A 22,773-nucleotide genomic window follows, 5' to 3' on the forward strand; every position below is an offset into this window, starting at 1 on the left:
GGAAAGACTCTGGAAGGATGAGACCTAAGAGGATCAGGGGAATAAGACTGGCCTTTGTTCACCACTTGATGCTTTACCAAGCATTTTTGAATGCTATCTTACCCACAGGAAGCTTTAAATGCATGCACCCCTGGAGACATTCAGTTCAGTTCAGTTCAGTCGCTCAGTCGTGTCCAACTCTTTGTGACCCCATGAATCGCACAGGCCCACACCAGGCCTCCCTGTCCATCACCAACTCCCAGAGTTTACTCAAACTCATGCCCATCGAGTCGGTGATGCCATCCAGCCGTCTCATCCTCTGTCGTCCCCTTCTCCTCCTGCCCCCAATCCCTCCCAGCATCAGGGTCTTTTCCAATGAGTCAACTCTTCGCATCAGGTGGCCAAAGTACTGGAGTTTCAGCTTCAACATCAGTCCTTCCAATTAACACCCAGGACTGATCTCCTTTAGGATAGACTGGTTGGATCCCCTTGCAGTCCAAGGGACTCTCAAGAGTCTTCTCCAACACCATAGTTCAAAAGCATCAATTTTTTGGCACTCAGCTTTCTTCACAGTCCAACTCTCACATCCATACATGACCACTGGAAAAACCATAACCTTGCCCAGACGGACCTTTGTTGGCAAAGTAATGTCTCTGCTTTTTAATATGCTATCTAGGTTGGTCATAACTTTCCTTCCAAGGAGTAAGTGTCTTTTAATTTCATGGCTGCAGTCACCATCTGCAGTGATTAATTGGAGCCCCCCAAAAATAAAGTCTGACACTGTTTCCACTGTCTCCCCATCTGTTTCCCATGAAGTGATGGGACCAGATGCCATGATCTTAGTTTTCTGAATGTTAAGCTTTAAGCCAACTTTTTTACTCTCCTCTTTCACTTTCATCAAGATATTAGCCCCTTGTTAATTCTGGATGAAGGAGGGTATTCCTTTCTTTGGGCCAGTTCCCAGTGGAAACAAGATTCCAGAGGATGGTGAATCAAGGGTTGGCCAGAAGCCTGACTGTGGAACAGGAGCTCTGAAAGCACAGCCTTTCCCCGGCTCCTGTGTGTCACTCTTCCAGGTTTCCCAGAGAACAGCTGCCCAAGGTGACTCCACCTGTGAGCGCTTACTCAGCCTACCCAGCCTAAGCTCTTTCCCCACATCTTCTCCCCTGGTGTGCCCTGCCCAAGTTTCTTGTCAGAACACTCCCATCACCTTTCTTCCTCCACCCATCACTGATCTCTCCCCAGTCCTACTGATCTCTCAAACACATCTCACTTGTGTCTCTTGCTTTCTGCAGAAAACTGCCGGCCTGCTACCAGCATGATTAGAAGTGTTTTGAAAACACTTCCAGTACAATGATTTGGGCTATAATATACTCTGAAGCAGAGGTTTTCAAACTCTGGAGTGCTAAGCACCTTAGGAGCTGGTGAAACATACAGGTGCAGGACCCCCACCCAAGATCTTGAGTGCAAGTCACAGGCGCCTGTGATTTTAACAAGCTCCCTGGGTACCACTGAGAGGTCCAAAGCTTGAACATCACTGTCCAATATTATCTGATCTGCTCCAGAAGGCAAAACAGTTATAAGACCAACCTTAATTTATACTTCTCCTGTTCCTGTTTTTCTAATTCCTTTTGGCCCGATACCCATATCTTTCTTCCTATCTGTTCTAATTCACTTGGTTAAAGTGTTAGGTATTCCAGATTGTTGGGTTTTGAGGAAGCCAATAAATAAAACCTAATTTAGGTTCCTGAAATTATAACCAGTTGAAAGAGATGGAGACCAAAACATTGCCTTCATTACTAGTAAAGCTAATCGTAGAAAAGAACTCTAAGTGTGTAATACTTTGAGCTTATTAATGGTTCCCTAACCTGCTTCCCACTTGCAGGCATAGCCACCCAATTGTTTAGCATGGTCAGGCAACTACAGGCCCCTTAAACCAAGACAGAGGAGATGGGCAGGCTTAAGAACAGAAGACAGGCTGGGGAAAAGAAAGGAAGAAGAGAAAGAAAGGAGAAAGGAAAAGAGAGGGGAAAGAGAGGGAGGTAGAGAAAGAGAAGCGGAAAAGAGACACAGCTGAGAGGACCCAGTTCTTTATTTTAAATTCACCAATTAGAAAACTTACTCCTGTTACCTTCTAATCACAAAACCAACTGACATTTTCTTAACCTCCTGCTTACTTTCTATCTCGGCTCCCCAAAGGCAACCTCAGCCCACAGTCTGGACAATCGCATCATTGCTCTGAAAATCCCGGAATCCATCATACCTATGTTCTCTCTATCATTTTCACATCTTGTTGGCTTGTCACTGATGTCATGTTTCCTTTTTACCCACGCACATTCTTACTTGCTATGTGTCTAGCAGTAACATAATACCTAGCACATATCGCCTCTTCCTGCCTTCCTTCATTCTCTACCTATTACTTTTAGGTCCTCCCTAGGAACTGTTTTTTTGTTTTTCTTTTTGAGCAAGATAGGGGACTTGCCTGGCGGTCCAGTGGTTAAGACTCTGTGCTTCCACTGAGATGGCTTGTGTTCAATCCCTGATTGGGGCACTAAGATCCCACATGCCCAGGGTTCCTGGGTGCAGGCATAGAAATTGACTCCAACTAACAGATAAGGTAAACTCCGGGAGTTGGTCACGGACAGGGAGGCCTGGCGTGCTGCGATTCATGGGGTCCCAAAGAGTCGGACATGACTGAGCGACTGAACTGAACTGAACTGAACAGATAAGGAATTTATTGGGAGGACCTCTGGTGGTTCATATGGTCATGTGGAAAGTCACAGGCCAGGCTCAAAATACAAAGGGTGCTGACATTCTGGAGCCGCACAAGGACGGGAAGCTGGGGACTCACTCAGCAGTTTCCTGTTGGGTGCTTCTCCCGTGCCCTCCTCCATGTATGATGCTCCTGAGTCCAGAGCTTCTCAGATTCAGATTCCCATTTCTGACCAGGGTGGGCTGATGTGTATGGGAGACTTGGATCTAATTGCCCCTTATACTGACTTTCAAATATTATCAGTTTTCAGCCCTCTCCTCTCTCCCTCTTCCTGAATACATGGTGACACCAATTGTTTGAGGCCTGGTACAACCTGCAGGCTAAACTTCGGTCTGCTAAGCCAGGTGCCATTCTTGCATCTCTTGCCATTCATCTCTGTTCTCATTGTTGTTTGAGTATAATTTTGGAAAGTAGAGGACAAAAACATCTTTACACCGATAAAAGCATTTTTGGTGTCTTTGAGGTAGCTTTCCTGCACAAGGAAATTATCCATAGATTAGTTTAAGTAGCATTGTTTTAATTAGCATTCAATTTACTGAAGTGAGAGTAAAGTCTAGTTTTTCCTAAAGTTTAACTTACCGATCTTATTATTCTGCTAATTAGACTAGCAACTAAAATAAAACTCTTTTAAGGGAACTTTCCATAAAAGAAAATTAAATACATACATTTGAGCATTTTAAGTTGCACCTGTAAATTTTTTTTCATTTATTTTTATTAGTTGAAGGCTAATTACTTTGCAATATTGTGGTTTTTGCTATACATTGACATGAATCAGCCGTGGATTTACATGTGTTCTCCATCCCGATCCCCCCTCCCGCCTCCCTCCCCATCCCATCCCTCTGGGTCTTCCCAAGCACCAGCCCTGAGCACTTGTCTCATGCATCCAACCTGGGCTGGTGATCTGTTTCACCCTTGAGAGTATACTTGTTTCAGTGCTATGCTCTCAGAACATCCCAGCCTCACCTTCTCCCACAGAGTCCAAAAGTCTGTTCTGTACATCTGTGTCTCTTTTTCTGTTTTGCATATAGGGTTATCATTACCATCTTTTAAAATTCCATATATATGCGTTAGTATACTGTATATTGGTGTTTATCTTTCTGGCTTACTTCACTCTGTATAATGGGCTCCAGTTTCATCCATCTCATTAGAACTGATTCAAATGAATTCTTTTTAATGGCTGAGTAATATTCCATTGTGTATATGTACCATAGCTTCCTTATCCATTCGTCTGCTGATGGGCATCTAGGTTGCTTCCATGTCCTGGCTATTATAAACAGTGCTTCGATGAACACTGGGGTGCATTTGTCTCTTTCCAATCTAGTTTCCTCGGTGTGTATGCCCAGAAGTGGGATTTCTGGGTCATATGGCAGTTCTATTTCCAGTTTTTTAAGGAATCTCCACACTGTTCTCCATAGTGGCTGTACTAATTTGCATTCCCACCAACAGTGTAAGAGGGTTCCCTTTTCTCCACACCCTCTCCAGCATTTATTGCTTGTAGACTTTTGGATAGCAGCCATCCTGACTGGCGTGTAATGGTACCTCATTGTGGTTTTGATTTGCATTTCTCTGATAATGAGTGATGTTGAGCATCTTTTCATGTGTTTGTTAGCCATCTGTATGTCTTCTTTGGAGAAATGTCTGTTTAGTTCTTTGGCCCATTTTTTGATTGGGTCATTTATTTTTCTGGAATTGAGCTGCAGGAGTTGCTTGTATATTTTTGAGATTAATCCTTTGTCTGTTGCTTCGTTTGATATTATTTTCTCCCATTCTGAGGGCTGTCTTTTCACCTTGCTTATAGTTTCCTTTGTTGTGCAAAAGCTTTTAAGTTTAATTAGGTCCCATTTGTTTATGCACCTGTAAATTTAACATACTCAATTTTCTTGTTCAGCCCTTCAGTTTTCTGATAGGTAAACATTCCCAAACAACTAAATAATTCTTATAAATGAAAAACAATTTAAATACAGTGAGTCATCTGTTAAGTATTCTAGCACTGCTTCCAAACAATATAATTCTTTCACACTTTTCAACACAGAATCATAAGCCTGGATCAGTCACCTAACGACAATTTCAAACTGGAATCACAATTTATGGAAAACACAAGAGACTTGGGAACATGTTAAAGTTTGCTCCAAGATGTACTCATCAAAACCCAGATTGTGGGAATCTCTACCAGACAAACACCTTGCTTCTTTACCAAAGAAGTGCAAGGAAAAAGGAGAAAGACAAATAGGGAAGGAACTCTTAAATGAAAGGAACTTAAAATCTGATATTAAGCAATTGAAATGTGTGGATCTAATTTGGATCTGATTCAAACAAGCAAACTCAATTGAAAATACGACATTCATGAGCCATTTGGAAAGTTGGATGTTGAACCCGCCTGCCAATGCAGGAGAGAGAAGAGATGCGGGTTCGAGCCCTGGAGGGAAGATCCCCTGGAGGAGGGCACGGCAACCCACTGCAGTGTTCTTGCCTGGAGAATCTCATGGCCAGAGGAGCCTGGCGGGCTACAGTCCATAGGGTCACAAAGAGTCGGGCACAACCGAAGTGACTTAGTAAACACATGCACTGAGGTATTTATAGATGAAATAATAGGCTACTTGAGATTTGCTTCAAATTAATGTAGGAAAAGATACATGGTGGGAGCATAGATGAAACAAAATTGCCCATGAGCAATTGTTGAAGCCAAAGGAGGGGTGTGTGGTGGTTTGTTATACTTTTATTTCTAATTTTGTATGTGTTTGAAATTTTCTGTAATAAAAAGTTTTTAAAAATAAGAATCAAAGCTAATCTATCAGGCAAATTTAATAGTCCAAATTCTCTTATATATTCTATTCTAAATACTTCAATATAAACACAGAAGATACACATTTGTGAATGCATTATGTTCTCAACCCTAACTGGAAAACAATACTACCTGTGGGTTTGATTCATTTACTTATTTATTTTTGGTTGTGCTGGGTCTTCGTTTCATGGCCTTTCTCTAGTTGCAGTGAGCAGGGACTCCTTCCCGTTGCAGTGCACGGGCTTGTCGTTGCAATGACCCCTCTTGTGGAGCACGGGCTCTAGGGCATGCAGGCTCAGAACCTGCGGCATTTGGGTTTAGTTGCTCAGTGGCACGTGGGATCCTCCTGGACCAGGGATCGAACCCATGTCCCCTGCAACGGCAGGCAGAGTCCTATCCACTGTACCAACCGGGGAAGTCCACAGGTGTGTTTGATTTACGTCATCATTTCTACACGTCATTCCAAATTCTCTGAGGAGCTAAAAGTCACTTACACTATAGGAAAGAAGAAACCCCCAAGTACCTTGGGGTAACTGACACAAGCAATCTGAGATGCCTTCTAGGCTGGCTGTGAAGGTGAGGTCTGGAAGTGCAGTCTTCCAGGATCTTCTTCCGCACGACCTGAAGGAGAAGCAGAGCCCCCTCGCATGGTCGCCACCCATACCCTCCAAATGGAGTGTTACCTGAATTCATGTTACACATATTACCTAACTTACCAGTGTGATGTGAGCCTCCAATCTCCTACCCAAGCGGTTTTACTTGTTTGATTTATCAACATATTCAGTGAAGGTATTACTGCTCAAAGCTATTCAGAATTCTTCTCATATTCCATTAAAACTGGAGGACCATACTGTTTATATTTAAATAACATCCAATTGGATTACCAATCTCTGACTTTACAGTCAGAGCACCAAGAATACGCCAAGGCACTTACTCTGACATGGTGCCAAGAACCTGCCTTTCTCTCTTCCAAATCCACTCTTTGCCTGATCCACTCTGTTCTCCTGGAAGTTAACCTGATCAGATGACCTTGCATGGAGGGGGTTCTCTCACCTCTGGTTTCTGCTTGGTTTGGGCCAATGAGAAGCCCTTGCAGGAGACTGGAGACGGAAAGGATAGGGAAGTCAGAGTAATTATTACCCTGGATGGTTCCTGGCAAGGTCACATCAGGCTGGCGATGTCCTTCAATAGCTGACTGCTTTCCTCCAGGTAGCCAACTATAGGATTCTCTCTTGGAGTCCAGGAACTGCTCCCCCTCTTTATTCCTTCTGATCTGGAAGGAACAGCCAATAGTACCAAGCCCGGGTTATACTAACACTGCTCTGTGTGATTCCACTCACACCCCCTTAAAGAATGCCTCTGTAAATAAACCGCTCAGAATGATACCAGCTGAGAATGTCATTTGCTTTCTGCTGAGACTAAGTGATATACCAACTTAAAGCTAGAAATCATTATTGGCCATTTTAGACTAAGTCCTTTTTTAAATTTTCATTACATTCACTGGATTATTCCTGACAGTCAAAAGGGAAGGATTACATTTCAATGTCTAAGAAGTAGGTGATCTCTTTGGGTAAGATATTCATAAAAATTTATTACACAAGTATTTATTAAGCACCTACAAGGTAAAATTATTGCTAGTATTGACTGAGTGCTTCACTATATGTCAGGTATTTTGCAAAGCATTTGGGAAGAGCCAAAGACACATTTGCTTACATCGCATTGTTATTGTTCAGTCGCTCAGTTTTGTCCGACTCTTTTCGACCCCACAGACTGAACCATGTCAGGTTTCCCTGTCCTTCACCATCTCCCAGAGCTTGCTCAAACACATGTCCATTGAACCAGTGATGCCATACAACCATCTCGTCCTCTGTCGACCCTTCTCCTCCTGCCTTCAATCTATCCCAGTATCAGGGTCTTTTCCAATGAGTCAGCTCTTCACATTGGGTGGCCAAAGTATTGGAGTTTCAGCTTCAGCATCAGTACTTCCAATGATTATTCAGGACTGATATCCTTTAGGATTGACTGGCTTGATCTCCTTGCAGTTCAAGGGACTCTCAAGAGTCTTCTCCAACACCACAGTTTGAAAGCATCAGTTCTTCGGTGCTCAGCCTTCTTTATGGTCCAACTCTTACATTGATACATGAATACTGGAAAAACCATAGCTTTGACCAGACGGATCTTTGTCAGCAAAGTAATGCCTCTGCTTTTCAATATGCTGTCTAGGTTTGCTTTTCTTCCAAGGAGCAAGCGTCTTTTAATTTCATGGCTGCAGTCACCATCCACAGTGATTTTGGAGCTTAAGAAAATAAAATCTGTCACTGTTTCTATTGTTTCCCACATCTATTTGCCATGAAGTGATGGGACTGGATGGCATGATCTTAGATTTTTGAATGTTGAGTTTAAGCCAGCTTTTTCACTTTCCTCTTTCACTTTCATCAAGAGGCTCTTTAGTTCTTCTTCACTTTCTGCCATAAGGGTGGCATCTTCTGCATATCTGAGGTTACTGATATTTCTCCCAGCAATCTTGATTCCAGCTTGTGCTTCATCCAGCCAGACATTTCTCATGATGTATTCTACATATAAATTAAATAAGCAGGGTGACAATACACAGCCTTGACATACTCTTTCACAATTTGTAATCAGTCTGTTGTTCCATGTCCAGTTCTAACTGTTGCTTCTTGACCTGCGTACAGATTTCTCAGGAGGCAGGTAAGGTGGTCTGGTATTCTCATCTCTTGAAGAATTTTCCACAGTTTGTTGTGATCCAGTGAAGTAGAAGTAGATGTTTTTCTGGAATTCTCTTGTTTTTCAATGATCCAATGGGTTTTGGAAATTTGACGTCTGGTTTCTCTGCCTTTTCTAAATTCAGCTTGTACATCTGGAAGTTCTCAGTTCATGTACTGTTGAAAACTAGCGTGAAGGATTTTGAACATTACCTTGCCAGCATTTGAAATGAGTGCAATTGTATGGTAGTTTGAACATTCTTAGGCATTGCCTTTCTTTGGGATTGGAGTGAAAACTGACATTCTCCAGTCCTGTGGCCACTGCCGAATTTTCCAAATTTTCTGGCATATTGAGTGCAGCACTTTAACAGCATCAACTTTTAGGATTTGAAATAGCTCAGCTGGAATTCCATAACCTTCACTAGCCTTGTTCATACACAGTGATGCTTCCTAAGACCCACTTCACTGTGCACTCCAGGATGTCTGGCTGTAGGTGAGTGATCACACCATCATGGTTATCTAGGTCATGAAGATCTTTTTTGTATAGTTCTTCTGTGTATTCTTGCCACCTCTTCTTAATATCTTCTGCTTCTGTTGGGTCCATATATCTCATTGACCAGCACTTAAGTCACATGACCTCATCTATGTTTGAAAGGTAGGTTGGGAAGTGTAGATTTTTAAATTCAGAGTAGATGTATACTCAGTCAAAGATTAGGGGTTCTATTAATATGGAGGAAAGGGAAACAGAGCTATTGGGGAATAACAGTTTCTGGTGTAAATTTCTTATGGTTTCTGGTGGGATCATTTATCAATGCTATTAAACATATGTAATTTATCTTAACAAGGCAAGGGGACACTTCTTAAGGAGAATACTCAATGTGTACTAGAAAAACAAGGTCTTATTTTTTGGTTAAGTTCAAATATATGTGTTCTCTCAGAAAGTTCTTTTTATATATTACCTGTCAAGAGTGAAATATTTCTTAAAAGTATAAAATAGATCTACCTTTGTCACCAGCTTCATCACTTTTGCTAACACTCTGTATTCTAGTCACATTGACCTTATTTTTGTTTCTTGAAAGGATCATGTACTGCTCCCGACCTTATGGCCCTTACTCAAGGCCCTTACTCTCTTGTATTCTTCATCTTCATGACTTCTACCCTTCCTTCACATTTCTGCTTACATTTATATCCACAGGGGAACCTTTTCTAACCCTAATAGACTAGTCAGACACCAATATGCTTATAACTAATAGTTATATGTTTCACGGCATTTTTTCCCTCTGAGGCACTCAAGACAAGGATAATAAAATAAATTACTTATACAATTATGCATATACTATCTGTGGTCCCCACTTGATGTGTAATCTCTAAAGACACAGACTGTTACTCAGGTGTTTGGTACATCTAAAAAGTGCTCAATAAATATTTGTAGAATGAATGAGTGCAGTAGAATAAATTTAATAAATTTAGGAGTTGCATAACGGAGAAGGCAATGGCACCCCACTCCAGTACTCTTGCCTGGAAAATCCCATGGACAGAGGAGCCTGGTAGGCTGCAGTCCATGAGGTCGCTAAGAGTCTGACATAACTGAGAGACTTCATTTTCACTTTTCACTTTCATGCATTGGAGAAGGAAATGGCAACCCACTCCAGTGTTCTTGCCTGGAGAATCCCAGGGACAGGGGAGCCTGGTGGGCTGCCGTCTATGGGGTCGCACAGAGTCGGACACAACTGAAGCAACTTAGCAGCAGCAGCAGCAGGAGTTGCATAAAAGCACCTAATAATGAAAAAACTTTATACTGTGAGAATCTTTGATCATTTAAATAAGTCCTGATGATCTCCAGGAGACTTGCGGTTTGAAACTGACAATATTTAAGGTGTTTGTAGGAAAGATGTTCATGATACACAGTTAAGTGCAATAAAGGTATATTAGAAAAGATAGTTTATTGTGCATGTATGTGTTTATTGATATATGTATTAATATATTAACAGTAATAAAAGAAAACCTAAACATAATGTGTTTGTGTGAAAGAGAGGGAGGCTGAAGAAGAATCAGGCTGGCAGGTTCATATCTCAGCTCCATCACTGGCCACAGGACTTTAAAAACATAATGTGTCTAATAACTGTTAGCTACTATCATAGCACAGATACACAAAGAGACAAAAAGTGACAGATTATACATCAAACGTCAGCATGTTGGAAATTACAGTTTAAAAACTGCTGACACTGAACTCTACATTTATCAAACTCTTCCTGACACTCTCTCTGACTGCGCCCCTTGGTTTTCATACTGCTTCTCTCCTGCTGCTTCTGAGAGGCCCTTGCTGGCCCTCCTCCTCCCCCGGACCGCTAAATGTTGGGATTTCCTGGCTAGGTTCTGGGTACTTTTCTTTTCCTACACTCACTCCTTACGTTCACAGGCGTACGGCTGGTTTCTTTTCTGGTCTCAGCTTTGTGAGCCTTTCTTCGCCCCAGCCCCCCTGTTGGTCAGCGGTCCCCACTCGGCTCACAGCCAACCGGACGTGTCCTTGGAATCGTCTTTGATCCGTCTCTCTTCAGCTCTGCACAGTGAATGTTTGACGAGTCCACTGACAGTTCCTTCCAATCTGTCTCTCCTCGCTGTCTTCCCCTACAGCATAGTCCGGAAAGACCTTATGGCGTGGCCTATTCTTCCCTCTAAGATACAAGACAAGGCTCAGGATTCTGCACATGTCTTTTCCTCCCATAATAACTAACCAGCACCGTTCTCAAAACACAGTGCTGGGCTTTTAGGTTGAAGGGTCGCCCCGCTTCCCCATTTCAAACATTAAATCCAACGCCACTACTCCTTCAATGCTTCTCTGAAATGTCTCTTTCCGTAGGAAACCTAACTTATCCGAGGATGGATCTCAAGTTGCTCCGATTATTAGTATAAACTTAAAAAAAATACTGTTTGTTACTTTCTTAAGGATATGCGTGGGGAGTAGTGGATTTGTTTTTGGAAATGGTGCTAGTAAAGTTGCTGGCGAACTGCTGCAACTAAACCCGGGAGCAGGTTGGATGAATCCCTGCTCCGCCGCCCCCGCCGCCGCAAAACCCCTACCCTGGCACCTTCGGATCCTTCCGGCGGAGACTACATTTCCCAGAGTGCCCCGCGGGCCAGGAAGGCACGTGGAGCTGTGCTGCCTAGAGCCCGGACTGAGGCAAGATGGCGGGTTCGCGGTGAGCTGCAGTCCAGGTAACCGATGCCCTCTCTTTTTCCCGTCTAGGAGTCCCTAGAAGCTCGGTGGGCCCAGAAGGCTTATTGGCAAGTGTTGAGGTCTCCTACTTCCTATCCTACGGCAGGATAAAGCCTCTGGGGTTACCAGACTTAGGCTTCCTGTGGGAGCTACGCTCCAGGTGAAAGGTGCTAGGTCTGGTAGCCTGTTCCTCAAACCTCCGTCCCTCTCAGGCTCCCTGCAACCCTGTATTTCTTCAGGGTTGAATTCCAGGCCAAGGGATATACTCTCTGAATTCTCTTTTTGAGGTGAATAATCTGATCCCTGAGTTTCAGACAGAATGTCGTTTTAAAAGTTCTGTTTCTCAGTTCGTAGTCAGAAGATACGGGTTTGCGTTTCATCCATACCACCTATTAAGTAGCGGTAAACCATTTGACTTGTCTGAGCCTAGGTTCTTAATTTTTCAAGTGGAGATGCCTACTTCTACACTTCTGAAAGAGCATATAATGTATAGGAAAATGGGTTGTAAACTATAGAAAGGAACTCAGGGATATCAGTGCTAATGTACTGACAGTGCAAGGAGTCAGCTGCATAGTTTAGCAACTAAGACTGATAAAATACGATTTTACCACTGTGCGGGGATGGGGTGTGGGGAATCGAATAGTCAGTTGAGAACGAGTGATGTATGTCATTTATTCACAGCAGCCTGGAGTTGTTTCCCCCCATTTTACCGTGGAAGTAACTGAGAGGATTGCTTGATGACTTGCCCAAACTTTCCCAATTTGTTAATGATTGACTCTGAGGCTCTTGGAAGCAAGTTATTTAAATTTTGTACTTTAATTTCTTCATGAGTCAAAATAAAGATACTTCTCATGATTAATATGAGAGTAAAATGAATGATAGTGAAAGCACCTTGAAAAGGTAGAAATCTCATACATATATAAAAGGGCAAAATTTTATTTGGGGCTTTGGGATAGGATGTTTATGTGGGTTTCTCTAAGTCAATATTTAATAAGCTATGGTTGGGTCTTCTTGTTTAATATTTCATTCAATCAGAAACAGAACACTATTTTAAGAGATGTATTAAGATCTTGTATATGGTACCTGGGAAGTTGTACACAGACACATTAGCTTTATGAAAGGAGAATGCTCTGCGTAGCATGTGTGATTGACTGTTTCTAATAGTTACACATTGGCTGTGCACTCATTGAATGGAAATAACTATACCAGGTGTTGAGAAGTTTGCATTTAAGAGGAGTAGTAATGCACATAGTTATGGGATTTCTGCTGATGCTGCTCTTTGTCCTGTATTGCCTGGAAACAGAAAGTTGTTTAAAAAGTTTTGCGTTAGTGTCTATAGTTTTAGGTAGCGATCCTGTTTTGTGGTGTTCAGTGTGTTGTGTCGCTTCAGTTTATCATAGGCAGCACTGATTTTTCTTTATCTCTCATGCAGGGGTGAAGATTGTTGTATCTAGAAGCCGATTTTAAAAGCAGTTTCTCTTCAGATCATCTTTATACCACCTGATAAGCATTTTGATTCACCATGGCATTGGCAGCAGTAAAATGGGCAATATCAAGCAGAACTATCTTGAAACATTTATTTCCAATTCAAAGTAAGTTGGGTGTTGTTTTTTTTTAATGTTTAAGAGATGTTAAACTTTTTCAAATATTATAATATCATAATATGTGTTCACTGAAGAAAATTTACAGTGTTTAGTTATTGTATATGCTTGCTATTGTATAGGAGTCATATGTATGCCACATGTTGCATGATGTGGAAAGATCCTTATATAGAAAGGGGTGTATGTCAGACAGTATCTATTTTATGATCTAATTTGTGCATTTGAAAGATGATTGACCCGTACATGTATATAGGCATTTATAAATGAAGAGTAAAAGATGTGGACCAAGTAAGTTATCTTTGTAGACCACAAGTGGGATTTAACTGAGGCCAAGTGAAGGACTAATAAGGAAAACCTTTTTCTGGTTTGAATTACTTACGTTTTCACATACTGCTTTTTTAAAAAAAATATTTATTTATTTGGCTGTGCTGGGTCTTTGTTGCCGCTCAGGCTTTTTCTCTAGTTGCAGGGACCGGGTGCTACTCTTTGTCCGGTGCTGGGGCTTCTTATTGAGGCGGCTTTTCTTGTTGTGGAGCAGGGGCTCTAGGGCACTCGGGCTTCAGCAGTTGAGACTCCTGGGCTCAGTAGTTGTGGCGCTAGGGTTTAGTTGCTCCCTGGCAGGTGGGATCTTCCCCGACTAGGGATTGAACCCATGTCTCCTGTATTGGCAGGCACATTCTTTAATCACTGAGCCACCATGGAAGTCCTCACATACCACTTTTTCGGCAGTTCTTAAAATTAGCAAATAAGGGCCAATTGTGCAATTCCATCTTACAAGATGACTATTGTTAATATTTTAGTGTACTCTCTTTGTATTTTTTCTATGTAATTTTTTAAAAAAATGTAATTTCTTCCTTTTCTGAAGAAACATAGTGTAATATTTTCTTCAAAGCCTAGTAATGCATGTTTGATAGTCAAAACATTGACCTATATAAATAAACAGGCAATTAAAATCTTATTTCCCGACCAGCCTTCTTTTCTCTTCCCCTTTCCCCTGTTTGTGAACTGCATCCTCCCATTTCTAAAGCAGACATGGTTAGAACGCTACAGTAGGTTTTCTTTTTCATGTTTAGCTAGTCAGCTAACTTTTTTACTCATCTCTGCCCAATCTTAATCTCTTTGTCCGTGTTTCCTGTTGACTACCATTTGTAATTGAACATTTCTATTGAGTTAAGAGGAAAAGAGTTATTTGAAGACTAGTGGGTAAAAACTATATGAGTAAAAGTATAATTAAGTAAACACTAAAATCAGTGAAAACAAAACTGCAGTCAGCCCTTGATTACCTAGGAGCATTTTTTGTTGTTGTTGAGGACTTGGGGAGAGAGCGCTGCTGCAATTAGTCTCTCTTTTGCCCTGATAAGAACTCAGCCCCCCGGGAAATCAGGCCTTATCAGTTTTTACCTAGTCCATGTCCTGAAACAGCAGTTTGTCCTCACTCAGATTAATCTGAAAACCAGTTAATCTGCCCCTGGAAAAGTTAAAAATGTCTATGTAGACTTCACCAGTTGGGCTATCCCAGAATATTACTCCATCATCACTCAGTCATCCTAATAATCTCTTACTACCTAACCTCTTGCATCCTTAAGCCCCCTATTCTACACAATTTGTATTATTACTAGTGAAGGTAAAATATTATTGTTACTGTTGCTATTGATATTTTATACAAAAGGGAAAGATGTTGAAAGATTAGAGGCAAAGCAAACAGTTATTGGAAAATTCAATGAGCACAAATAAAAAGGCCTTCCTATACTCCAAAAATAACATTTAAAACCTTCTGAAATATATAGTCAGTGTAGAAATTTTACAACTTTTAAGCATCTTAAGTCTTTTGATGTTTACAACTTTGATTTTTACAATAATTTACTTATCATGTGGTGGTATTCTCTTTCTGAAGATGAAGGAACATGAGTTCTCTGGCCATCAGAAACTCAACCAAGTTGCATATCTGATAAATTAGAGCTAAGATCAAAACTGTGTCTTCTCAATATACTTTCTGCTAGACCATCTTTGTTGTAGTAATTTAAAATAATACAGCATTTGAAAATGAATGGGACTCTCAGCTTTTATAGATCATATCATAATGCAATTAAACTCTCTGTGTGTGTATAAATATATACATAAAACAGGAAAAGTCCTTGAGTTGTGGAGAACTGACTCTCATGGGAAATTCTCTTTGGCATATTGAGTTGCTTTGGATTGATTGATGTTAACTTTGGCGTCAGTCCTAATTATGCCTTTAGAACTTCTGATACTTAACCATGTCTAGAATTTTTCTCTTGCTAAAATGTCAAATAAGTTTTTTAAGTATTAATTATATAGAAATTAACATTTCAGAGGCAGTTTAGCAATCTCTTCTTTTTTATTAAGCACGATAGGGGACACATTAATAAGCAGAATGTCCATTTAAGAATTTATTTAGACTCGTAGTTAAAATAGACAACTATGGAAACAATACCTGGAATGGAAGGTAGAATGTGGTATGTCATGAGGGTACAACAAATGTCTGTGTAAGTGCAGAGTAGAAATTTTGCAGTTTCTGTTGAACTGAAAGTCTTGTTGTCTTGAGTTTTTCCTCTTGCCTACCTAAAAATGGTAAATTCTCTCTGTCCTTCCTCTGCCACCCAACCCTGTTTCTTTCAGCAAGCATGTAGATCACTTAGCTGGTTGTATTCAGAGAATACAAATAACTTTTAATACTAATCCATGCATAGTTAAAAAAAGAAGGTCCCCAACGATGTCAAACAAGAAAATAAAATATGTGTAAATGATTTTTACATTACCCTCTGATTTGTCTTGATGAATACACCTCTGTATTAGCACAGATAATGAAAATTAATAAATCTTTTGAAAGATGAAGTTATATTTCTAATTCTTTGTATTTTTGTTATCTTTACATCAATGGAATTGTGGGGTCAACATTTTGCTGAAGAATCTTTTATGGTCTAGTGAGTTTTGTTAAGGTACTTTTTAATGTATTGGAGTAAGGATTTATATTTAGAACTCTTAAGTATATACAATCCTTGGGAAAAGGAGAGGTATACAAAGATGGAAAATACATCTTTGTTTAGATGTCTCTGATACATGTAAATAACGGTGCATTGAAAAAAAGAAAAAAGACCACAAAGATGGTATATCAGTGTTGTATGGAGTGTTGGTTGTGGAGCGTGCAAAATAGCTCTTCTGTGATGGGGGCTGTCGGGCAGGGAGAAGGGAAAAAGAATTTCATGGAAGAGTAGCATTTGGCTTTTGAAAGATGAGTGGTATTTGAACCAACTTGGGATGGCATTCCATACTGAGGAGCAAGAGACTAGTTGAGAGAAGTTGATCTTTCTCTACAGAAGATTTATTCAGTTTTTTTTAACCATACTGAACTATATTTTTCCTTTATATTTAAAATAATTATCATTTCTCTGAATGTAGAGAAACCTTTTACAAACCGTTAAAAAAATATGGCTTTTGAATTTGCAGGTATTCTTAAAAAAGGAAATGTCAGCATTGTGATTAAGAAAAGTTGATTTTGAGGAGTTTATTTTGTATTTTGTCACTTAAACACTCCCCTTTTATGGACTGTGCACTCCAGTTACACTAAAGTTTTTATTTATTTGTTTGACTGTACTCCCGGGCTTGTAGGATACTTAATTCCCCGACTAGGGATCAAACCCAGACCCCGGCAGTGAATGCACTGAGTCCTAAACACTGGACCGCCAGTGAATTCCCAACACTGAAGTTTTATGTTCTTTCCTTTGATCGTTGGCACTTTTTGCTCCCTCTCAAAGGAACATTGTACTCATCCACTAATAACTCCAAGTTACTGCTTCATCCTTCAGAACACCTTAAAGGTCGTCTCCACTGGAAAAGTGTTCCTGAACCTGTACTCCTGTTTTGTAAGTTGCCGCTGCGCCCCTTCTCCTCCCAGGTCTTCTGTGCTGACAGGGCTCATCTTTGTATTGGGGTTGTTTGCTTACGTGTCCCTCTCTCACCTCATTTGAACCCTTTTTGAGGACAGGATCTCAACTTGCTGAATCCTTAGCTCAAGTACAGCCCTGTTCATGGTGAACATAGTAAATATTGGTTGAATGAGTAAAACTAACTTTACATTTGTGTGAGAACATATGCTCAAATGAACTAAATCCATTTTACTGTTTGGGGTTTTTGCAGACGGAGCCTTATATTGTGTTGGTCACAAATCTACGTATTCTTCTCTTCCAGATGACTATAATTGGTATGTATTGAAATCCAATTGAAAAAAAAGTCTCTTAGCTCTATCTGAAATGATTGTTTTATTTCTTGTTTTGGTATTTTCTGCTTTCTTTTCTGATTATTCTTTCTTTAATTTTGTTTTTTAAAAAATATTTCAGTGTTCTTATTTACCCAGTGTCTGGACTTATAAATGTTTTAAATAAAAATCATTTATCATTGTGTTTCAGTGAATACTTCATTTGTTCTAAGACAGATGTGCTGATAGAAATGCTGTCTTTTCTTCCTGAATCATTCTTTAGTATTTTTGAGAAGTTAATTACTTTTATGATTTTCTCTTAGGGTTCATATCTATTAGCTTAAACAACTGTTTATCTTATCTTTTGTTGATATTGAATAATCCTAAATTACAAATATTTAATTCAGCCACAAACTATTTGGTACTTACTCAGTTCTAGTCAGTATGCTAAGAACTAGGAATAGCATATGAATGGAACGTTGTCCTTTATAGCAGAGTCCTATGTGCAGAAGCTACAATGTTTTTTTCTTAAGTTACTTAAAAATTTTTTTTTATTTAATTACTTACTTTTGGCTATGCTGGGTCTTTGTTGACTTGCCTGGGCATTCTCTGCTTGCAGTGAGCGGGGCTGCTCTTCACTGCTGCGTGCCGGCTCCTCCTCTTGTTGGCTTCTCTTGTGGAGCCCGGGCTCCAGGCAAGGGGGGGCCTTGATAGTTGGAGCTACGGGGCTCTAGAGCTGTGGGCTTCAGTAGTTTTGGCACAACGGGTGTAGTTGCTTCGTGGTATGTGGGATCTTCCTGGACCAAGGATCAAACCCCTGTCACCTGTATTGGCAGGCAGATTTTTTTTCATCACTGAAGAAGCAGGAAAGCCCCATGAAGTTGTTTTATTGTGAATTTTAGTAAAAATATATTTTCTTACCTCTTGATACCAGTTTTAATTGTAAACTTAGTATTAGGATAATGATGAAATAAGACTAGATAATAGGTGGCACTTTTTGAACCTGAAAAGATTGAATCTTACATGTTTTGCATTATGCCAAGGGTGCTTGGAGAAATGCTGAATTAGAAAAAGTGTTCAGCTACAGTCTTTATGATTAGAAATTCAGGTGATCCTTTATCTGGAAGATTATGTATTTTGCTGATCTTCAGCTTTAATAATTCAAGTAATCTTACAGCTTTTTGAAGGTAGCTTTTAGATAAGGCAGGAAGTTCTATTAATAGTGATGAGTGAAGATGAAGATCTCTTCCAAAGATTTGGAGAACTAACAAAACAAGTAATTTGAAGGATAATCTAGATAAAATCATGGGTAATGGGTTTGTTGTGGTAGTTAGATTGCCATGTTTTGTGGGATGATCTGAGTTGTTTCCTATGATATGGGTACTTCCTTTGCCAGTCCAGTGACACAGCATTTATTCTTCAGGGATTGGTGATTAACAGATTTGAGCTCTAATACTCATTTTGCCTTGAATACAGTATAAATCTGTCTCTGAAACATTTGTTCTTCTTTTTTTTTTAAGCAAAGTAGAGCTTGCTCTGACATCTGATGCCAGGACAATAGTATGCTATCACCCTTCTGTGGACATTCCATATGAACACACAAAAGTATGTATAAGCAAATCTCTTATGATTTTTAATTTGCTCTTGAAAATACACTTCTTTACAGTGTCCAAAGAGAAAGGAATTGTTTGATTTTCTTTATTTGGTGTTGATCGTCTTTTGGCTTTTTTATTTTACCGTTTTGATTTTTCTCTTCTTTTCCTCTTTCTGTAAAGACTTTTTTCAATACACAAAGTGAACTATTTAAACACAATTATGGCATCAATTTTCTTGCCTAAAATTTGGCAGATTTCTGATTAGGGATCAAACACACTTAGTATAAATTTTAGGAACACACTGTCTCATGCTACTGTATATTGCAGTCTAATAAATTAGGAAAAGTTTGTATTTTAGAGTGCTGTTTCATAACTTTTATATTGTGTTGGTTCTGATCATCCTTTTAATGTTTGGTGAATTTCTTCCTTTTTTTGGTTGGTTTTTTCTAATGGCCAACATGGGCATAATTTTAAGTGGCCTAGTTTAATTAATATTTTCCATATTTATTCAAAAGCAAAGCATTAGATAAAGGAGGCTTTGTTTTTACTTTAATACAATTTATTTAACTTGACCCAAGTCTTTATTTATTATTTTATGTATGAATTGCTTTCTCTTTTTTTCTTTAAGCCTTCTTCTACTATATTCAGTAATGTTTGAATTGCTTTTTGAGGAAAAAATACTTAGGTGATTCATCACATGATGCATCTAGTGGTAGCTGTTTTTAAAAATCATAATTAAGGCCAGAGTACTGATTTGATAGAACAAATTAATTTTAGTTTGCTATTTTATATTCTCTTTTTAATTTCATCATTTTGTCTGCCTACTTTGTATTCTAGCTAGATATCATAGACAGTAATTTTGTACCTTTTCTGTTTCATTTCTTTGAATAGTTTATAGAAAACAGGTGTAAGCCACTGATTTTTGACCTGTAACTTCTAGCTCATACTATATTGTGTCTTCTCCCATTTTTATTTCATATTATTTTTCTGGTTATGTGCTTTATACCTGTGTTAGCAGTTATAGAAAAGTCCAAGATCATGTGGTCTTTTCTCACTATCCAGACTCATCTCCATATAGCTCTTTGCATCCCTGAATCTGACACTTTTCCTATCCTTCCCAACTCTTTTTTTTTTTTTTTTTCATTTGTTTTTATTAGTTGGAGGCTAATTACTTCACAACATTTCAGTGGGTTTTTGTCATACATTGACATGAATCAGCCATGGAGTTACATGTATTCCCCATCCCAATCCCCTCTCCCACCTCCCTCTCTATCCTTCCCAACTCTTAAAACTTCTACATTCTATTAAAACTTACTATCATTTTAAAGTCTCTCAGAACCCTAGCTTCTAGAACGTTGCCTTTGCCTTCCGATTCTTAACAGAAACTTGGCTGTACCCTGGCTCCGAGTGCTTCCTTGGCTCTCTCAAGTAGTTATACTTTCTCTCCTAAACCCTTTTACTACTGAGCCTAGAGATAGAATAGATGTCCCTGTGGCTCTTCACTGTCATGTCCAGAGATCATCTTTCCTCCTCCCTAACAGTTTCTAGCTTTGTAGTTTGGATCATTAAACCATGCTATCTACTTACCTTTTTTGTGCTGTCATCCTACAGTTCACTTCTCATCCTCTCTCCCCCATCCCTCCACACTTCTTTGAAGATTTTAAATGTACTTTCACACTCCCCAACACTGTATGCTAATTCTTTGTTATTTCAGTGTCCGTGTAGATGATCTGTCTACTACCCCAGCCTCTGACTTCTTGATCTTTTATCTCTACAGCAACCCCCACTCCCATGGTTGTTCCCTGATACCGCGCTGTGCTTAGTCGCTCAGGGGTGTCCGATTCTTTCTGACCCCATGGACTGTAGCCTGCCAGGTCCTCTGTCCATGGGGATTCTCCAGGCAAGAATACTAGAGTGGGTTGGCTGTTCTCCTCTCCAAGGGGTCTTCCCAGCCCAGGGATGGGACCCAGGTCTCCCGTATTGCAGGTGGATTCTTTATCGTCTAAGCCTACAGGAAAACCATGGTAGTTTTCTAGAGAGGTTTTAATCACAAATAATTCTTTCTCCCTGTCTAGATGTTTAAGAATTCCATTAGTGTGCTACCAACTCCTGCTAGTTTCCCAGCTCCAAGAACTATTCATTCCCTCATTAAGACCGCCATCAATTGATGGACCCGTGTTTTCGCAGTCTGGCACATATCTCATACAATCTCCTTAGCTAGGATCGACTCCACGCGTCGTCATCATCACTCCCTTGCGTACATGCCCGTCTCTCTGTGTCTTCTTTTGTTGCCTTCCCTTGCTGTAGCAGCTGTCCCCTCTCCAGCGTCCTCAGTATCCCTCTGTCTGGTTTAGGGGATCACTCCTGTGAGTTCACATGCAATCCCTCTACGCAGTGGCTTCTCTGCTCTTCTTTAAGGTAGGTACTTAGGGAGCTCCTGCCTCAGGGCCCATGTACTTACTGCTTTCTTTGCCTGAATGCTTTCCCCCCAGAAATCCTGTAGTTTATTCCCTCTCCTTGAGATCTCTCCTTATTTGTTCTCTAGAGAGACCTTCCTTGGCCACTGCATTTAAAGTAGAACCCCTGCCCCTGGAGTCCCTGCTGTCCTTCTTTGCTTTGCTTTTCTCAGTAGCGTTTACCATTTCTGGCACAATGGATGTTTTCCTGCTATTCTTTGTGTCTCCCTTCATTAAAATGTAAGCTCCACGAGGACAGGACCTTGACTGTTTTGTTCCCTGCTGTATCATCAGCACCTGGAAAACCTTTGTACTTGGTTGGTGCACAATAAATATTTGTTGATTAACTAAATAAATTGGGTCCTCTCCATGATGTTCTGTTTTAAAGCTAAGAGATACAAATTTGTAGAAGCTTGGAAATTTTTTGTTTCTCAAGTAATTACAAATTGGACTTTATTTACAATAGGAAACATTCTTGAAAATACATTGTTAAAATATGTTCTTTTTGAATCTTGAAAATACATTGTTAAAATATGTTCTTTTTGAATCTAGATTTACAAATTTCACAAAGATAGTATATAGCATTAAATAACTATATTTAAATATGACTTAACATTTAGATTTGATTTTCTTTTCTCAAGGAAGTAGCTGCAACTCTGTTCTCTGCTGTGCTGAGTTGCTCAGTTGTGTCCAACTCTTTGTGACCCCAAGGACTAACTGTAGCCCTCCAGGCTCCTCTGTCCATGGGGATTCTCTAGGCAAGAATACTGGAGTGGGTTGCCATTCCCTTTCTCCAGGGGCTCTTCCCAACCCAGGAATCAAACCAGTGTCTCCTGCATTGCAGGCAGATTCTTTACCATCTGAGCTACCAGGGAAGCCCAGCTGCAACTCTAGTGGACCCTTTAATTCTCTAGGCCCTGGAAAGCATATTGCATACAAAGATCCTGGTCATATGTAGAAGTATCTACTGACACTGACCTTAAGAAAATTAAAATGATTTATATCCTTGGTTTTCTGATAATTTGTATTTGCATCTAGATGTCGATTATATTCCAAATATCCAGGTAAAAAGATCCTGCTTTCTGTTTCGGCCAGGTATAAGTTTTATTGAAACTAAAAATGTTTTTCTAGAATTTAGGATTTCTAGTTTAGGAAAATAAAGATTTTAAACCAGGGACAAAAAAATAATGATTTGGAAAAATAAAGTAAAAATTTAAGTATTAGGCAATTCTTTTTAGTGCTTGATTTAGTGGAAATTTTCAAAAGTCAAATTTTAAAAATTCTTAAGAAAAGCAAGGAAAATTCAAGGTGACAGTTCTAAATGTTTTTTTAAAGTTGACATACAGTTTTAGTTTTTCCTTTTTACTGAAATATTCATGTACCCTTTCTTTGAAATTTGATCAGGGAGGTCAAGTGCATCCTAAAAGTCAG

The 22,773-nt window shown here is 39.8% G+C and overlaps 1 protein-coding gene across 3 annotated transcripts in view; it reads left to right on the forward strand.

Moving 5' to 3' along the window:
- The first annotated feature begins 11,369 nt into the window (after window positions 1-11,369).
- MRPL42 (mitochondrial ribosomal protein L42) overlaps window positions 11,370-22,773 on the forward strand; it is a 28,136-nt gene continuing 16,732 nt past the window's right edge. For 2 of the 3 annotated variants that reach the window (XR_002309136.2, XM_020869590.2), the window contains exons 1-4: window positions 11,370-11,473; window positions 12,907-13,066; window positions 17,234-17,297; window positions 18,812-18,896. Coding sequence is in view for 2 of the 3 variants with exons in the window: in XM_020869590.2 (XP_020725249.1) it covers window positions 12,997-13,066; window positions 17,234-17,297; window positions 18,812-18,896 (219 nt within the window). In the remaining variant the exon portion in view is untranslated. Of the gene's footprint in view, window positions 11,474-12,352; window positions 12,375-12,906; window positions 13,067-17,233; window positions 17,298-18,811; window positions 18,897-22,773 lie in introns of those variants that run through there. The other variant, XM_020869591.2, reaches the window with a different exon arrangement.

Source organism: Odocoileus virginianus, chromosome 24 (genome assembly GCF_023699985.2).
Source record: "Odocoileus virginianus isolate 20LAN1187 ecotype Illinois chromosome 24, Ovbor_1.2, whole genome shotgun sequence".
Classification (NCBI taxonomy): domain Eukaryota; kingdom Metazoa; phylum Chordata; class Mammalia; order Artiodactyla; family Cervidae; genus Odocoileus; species Odocoileus virginianus.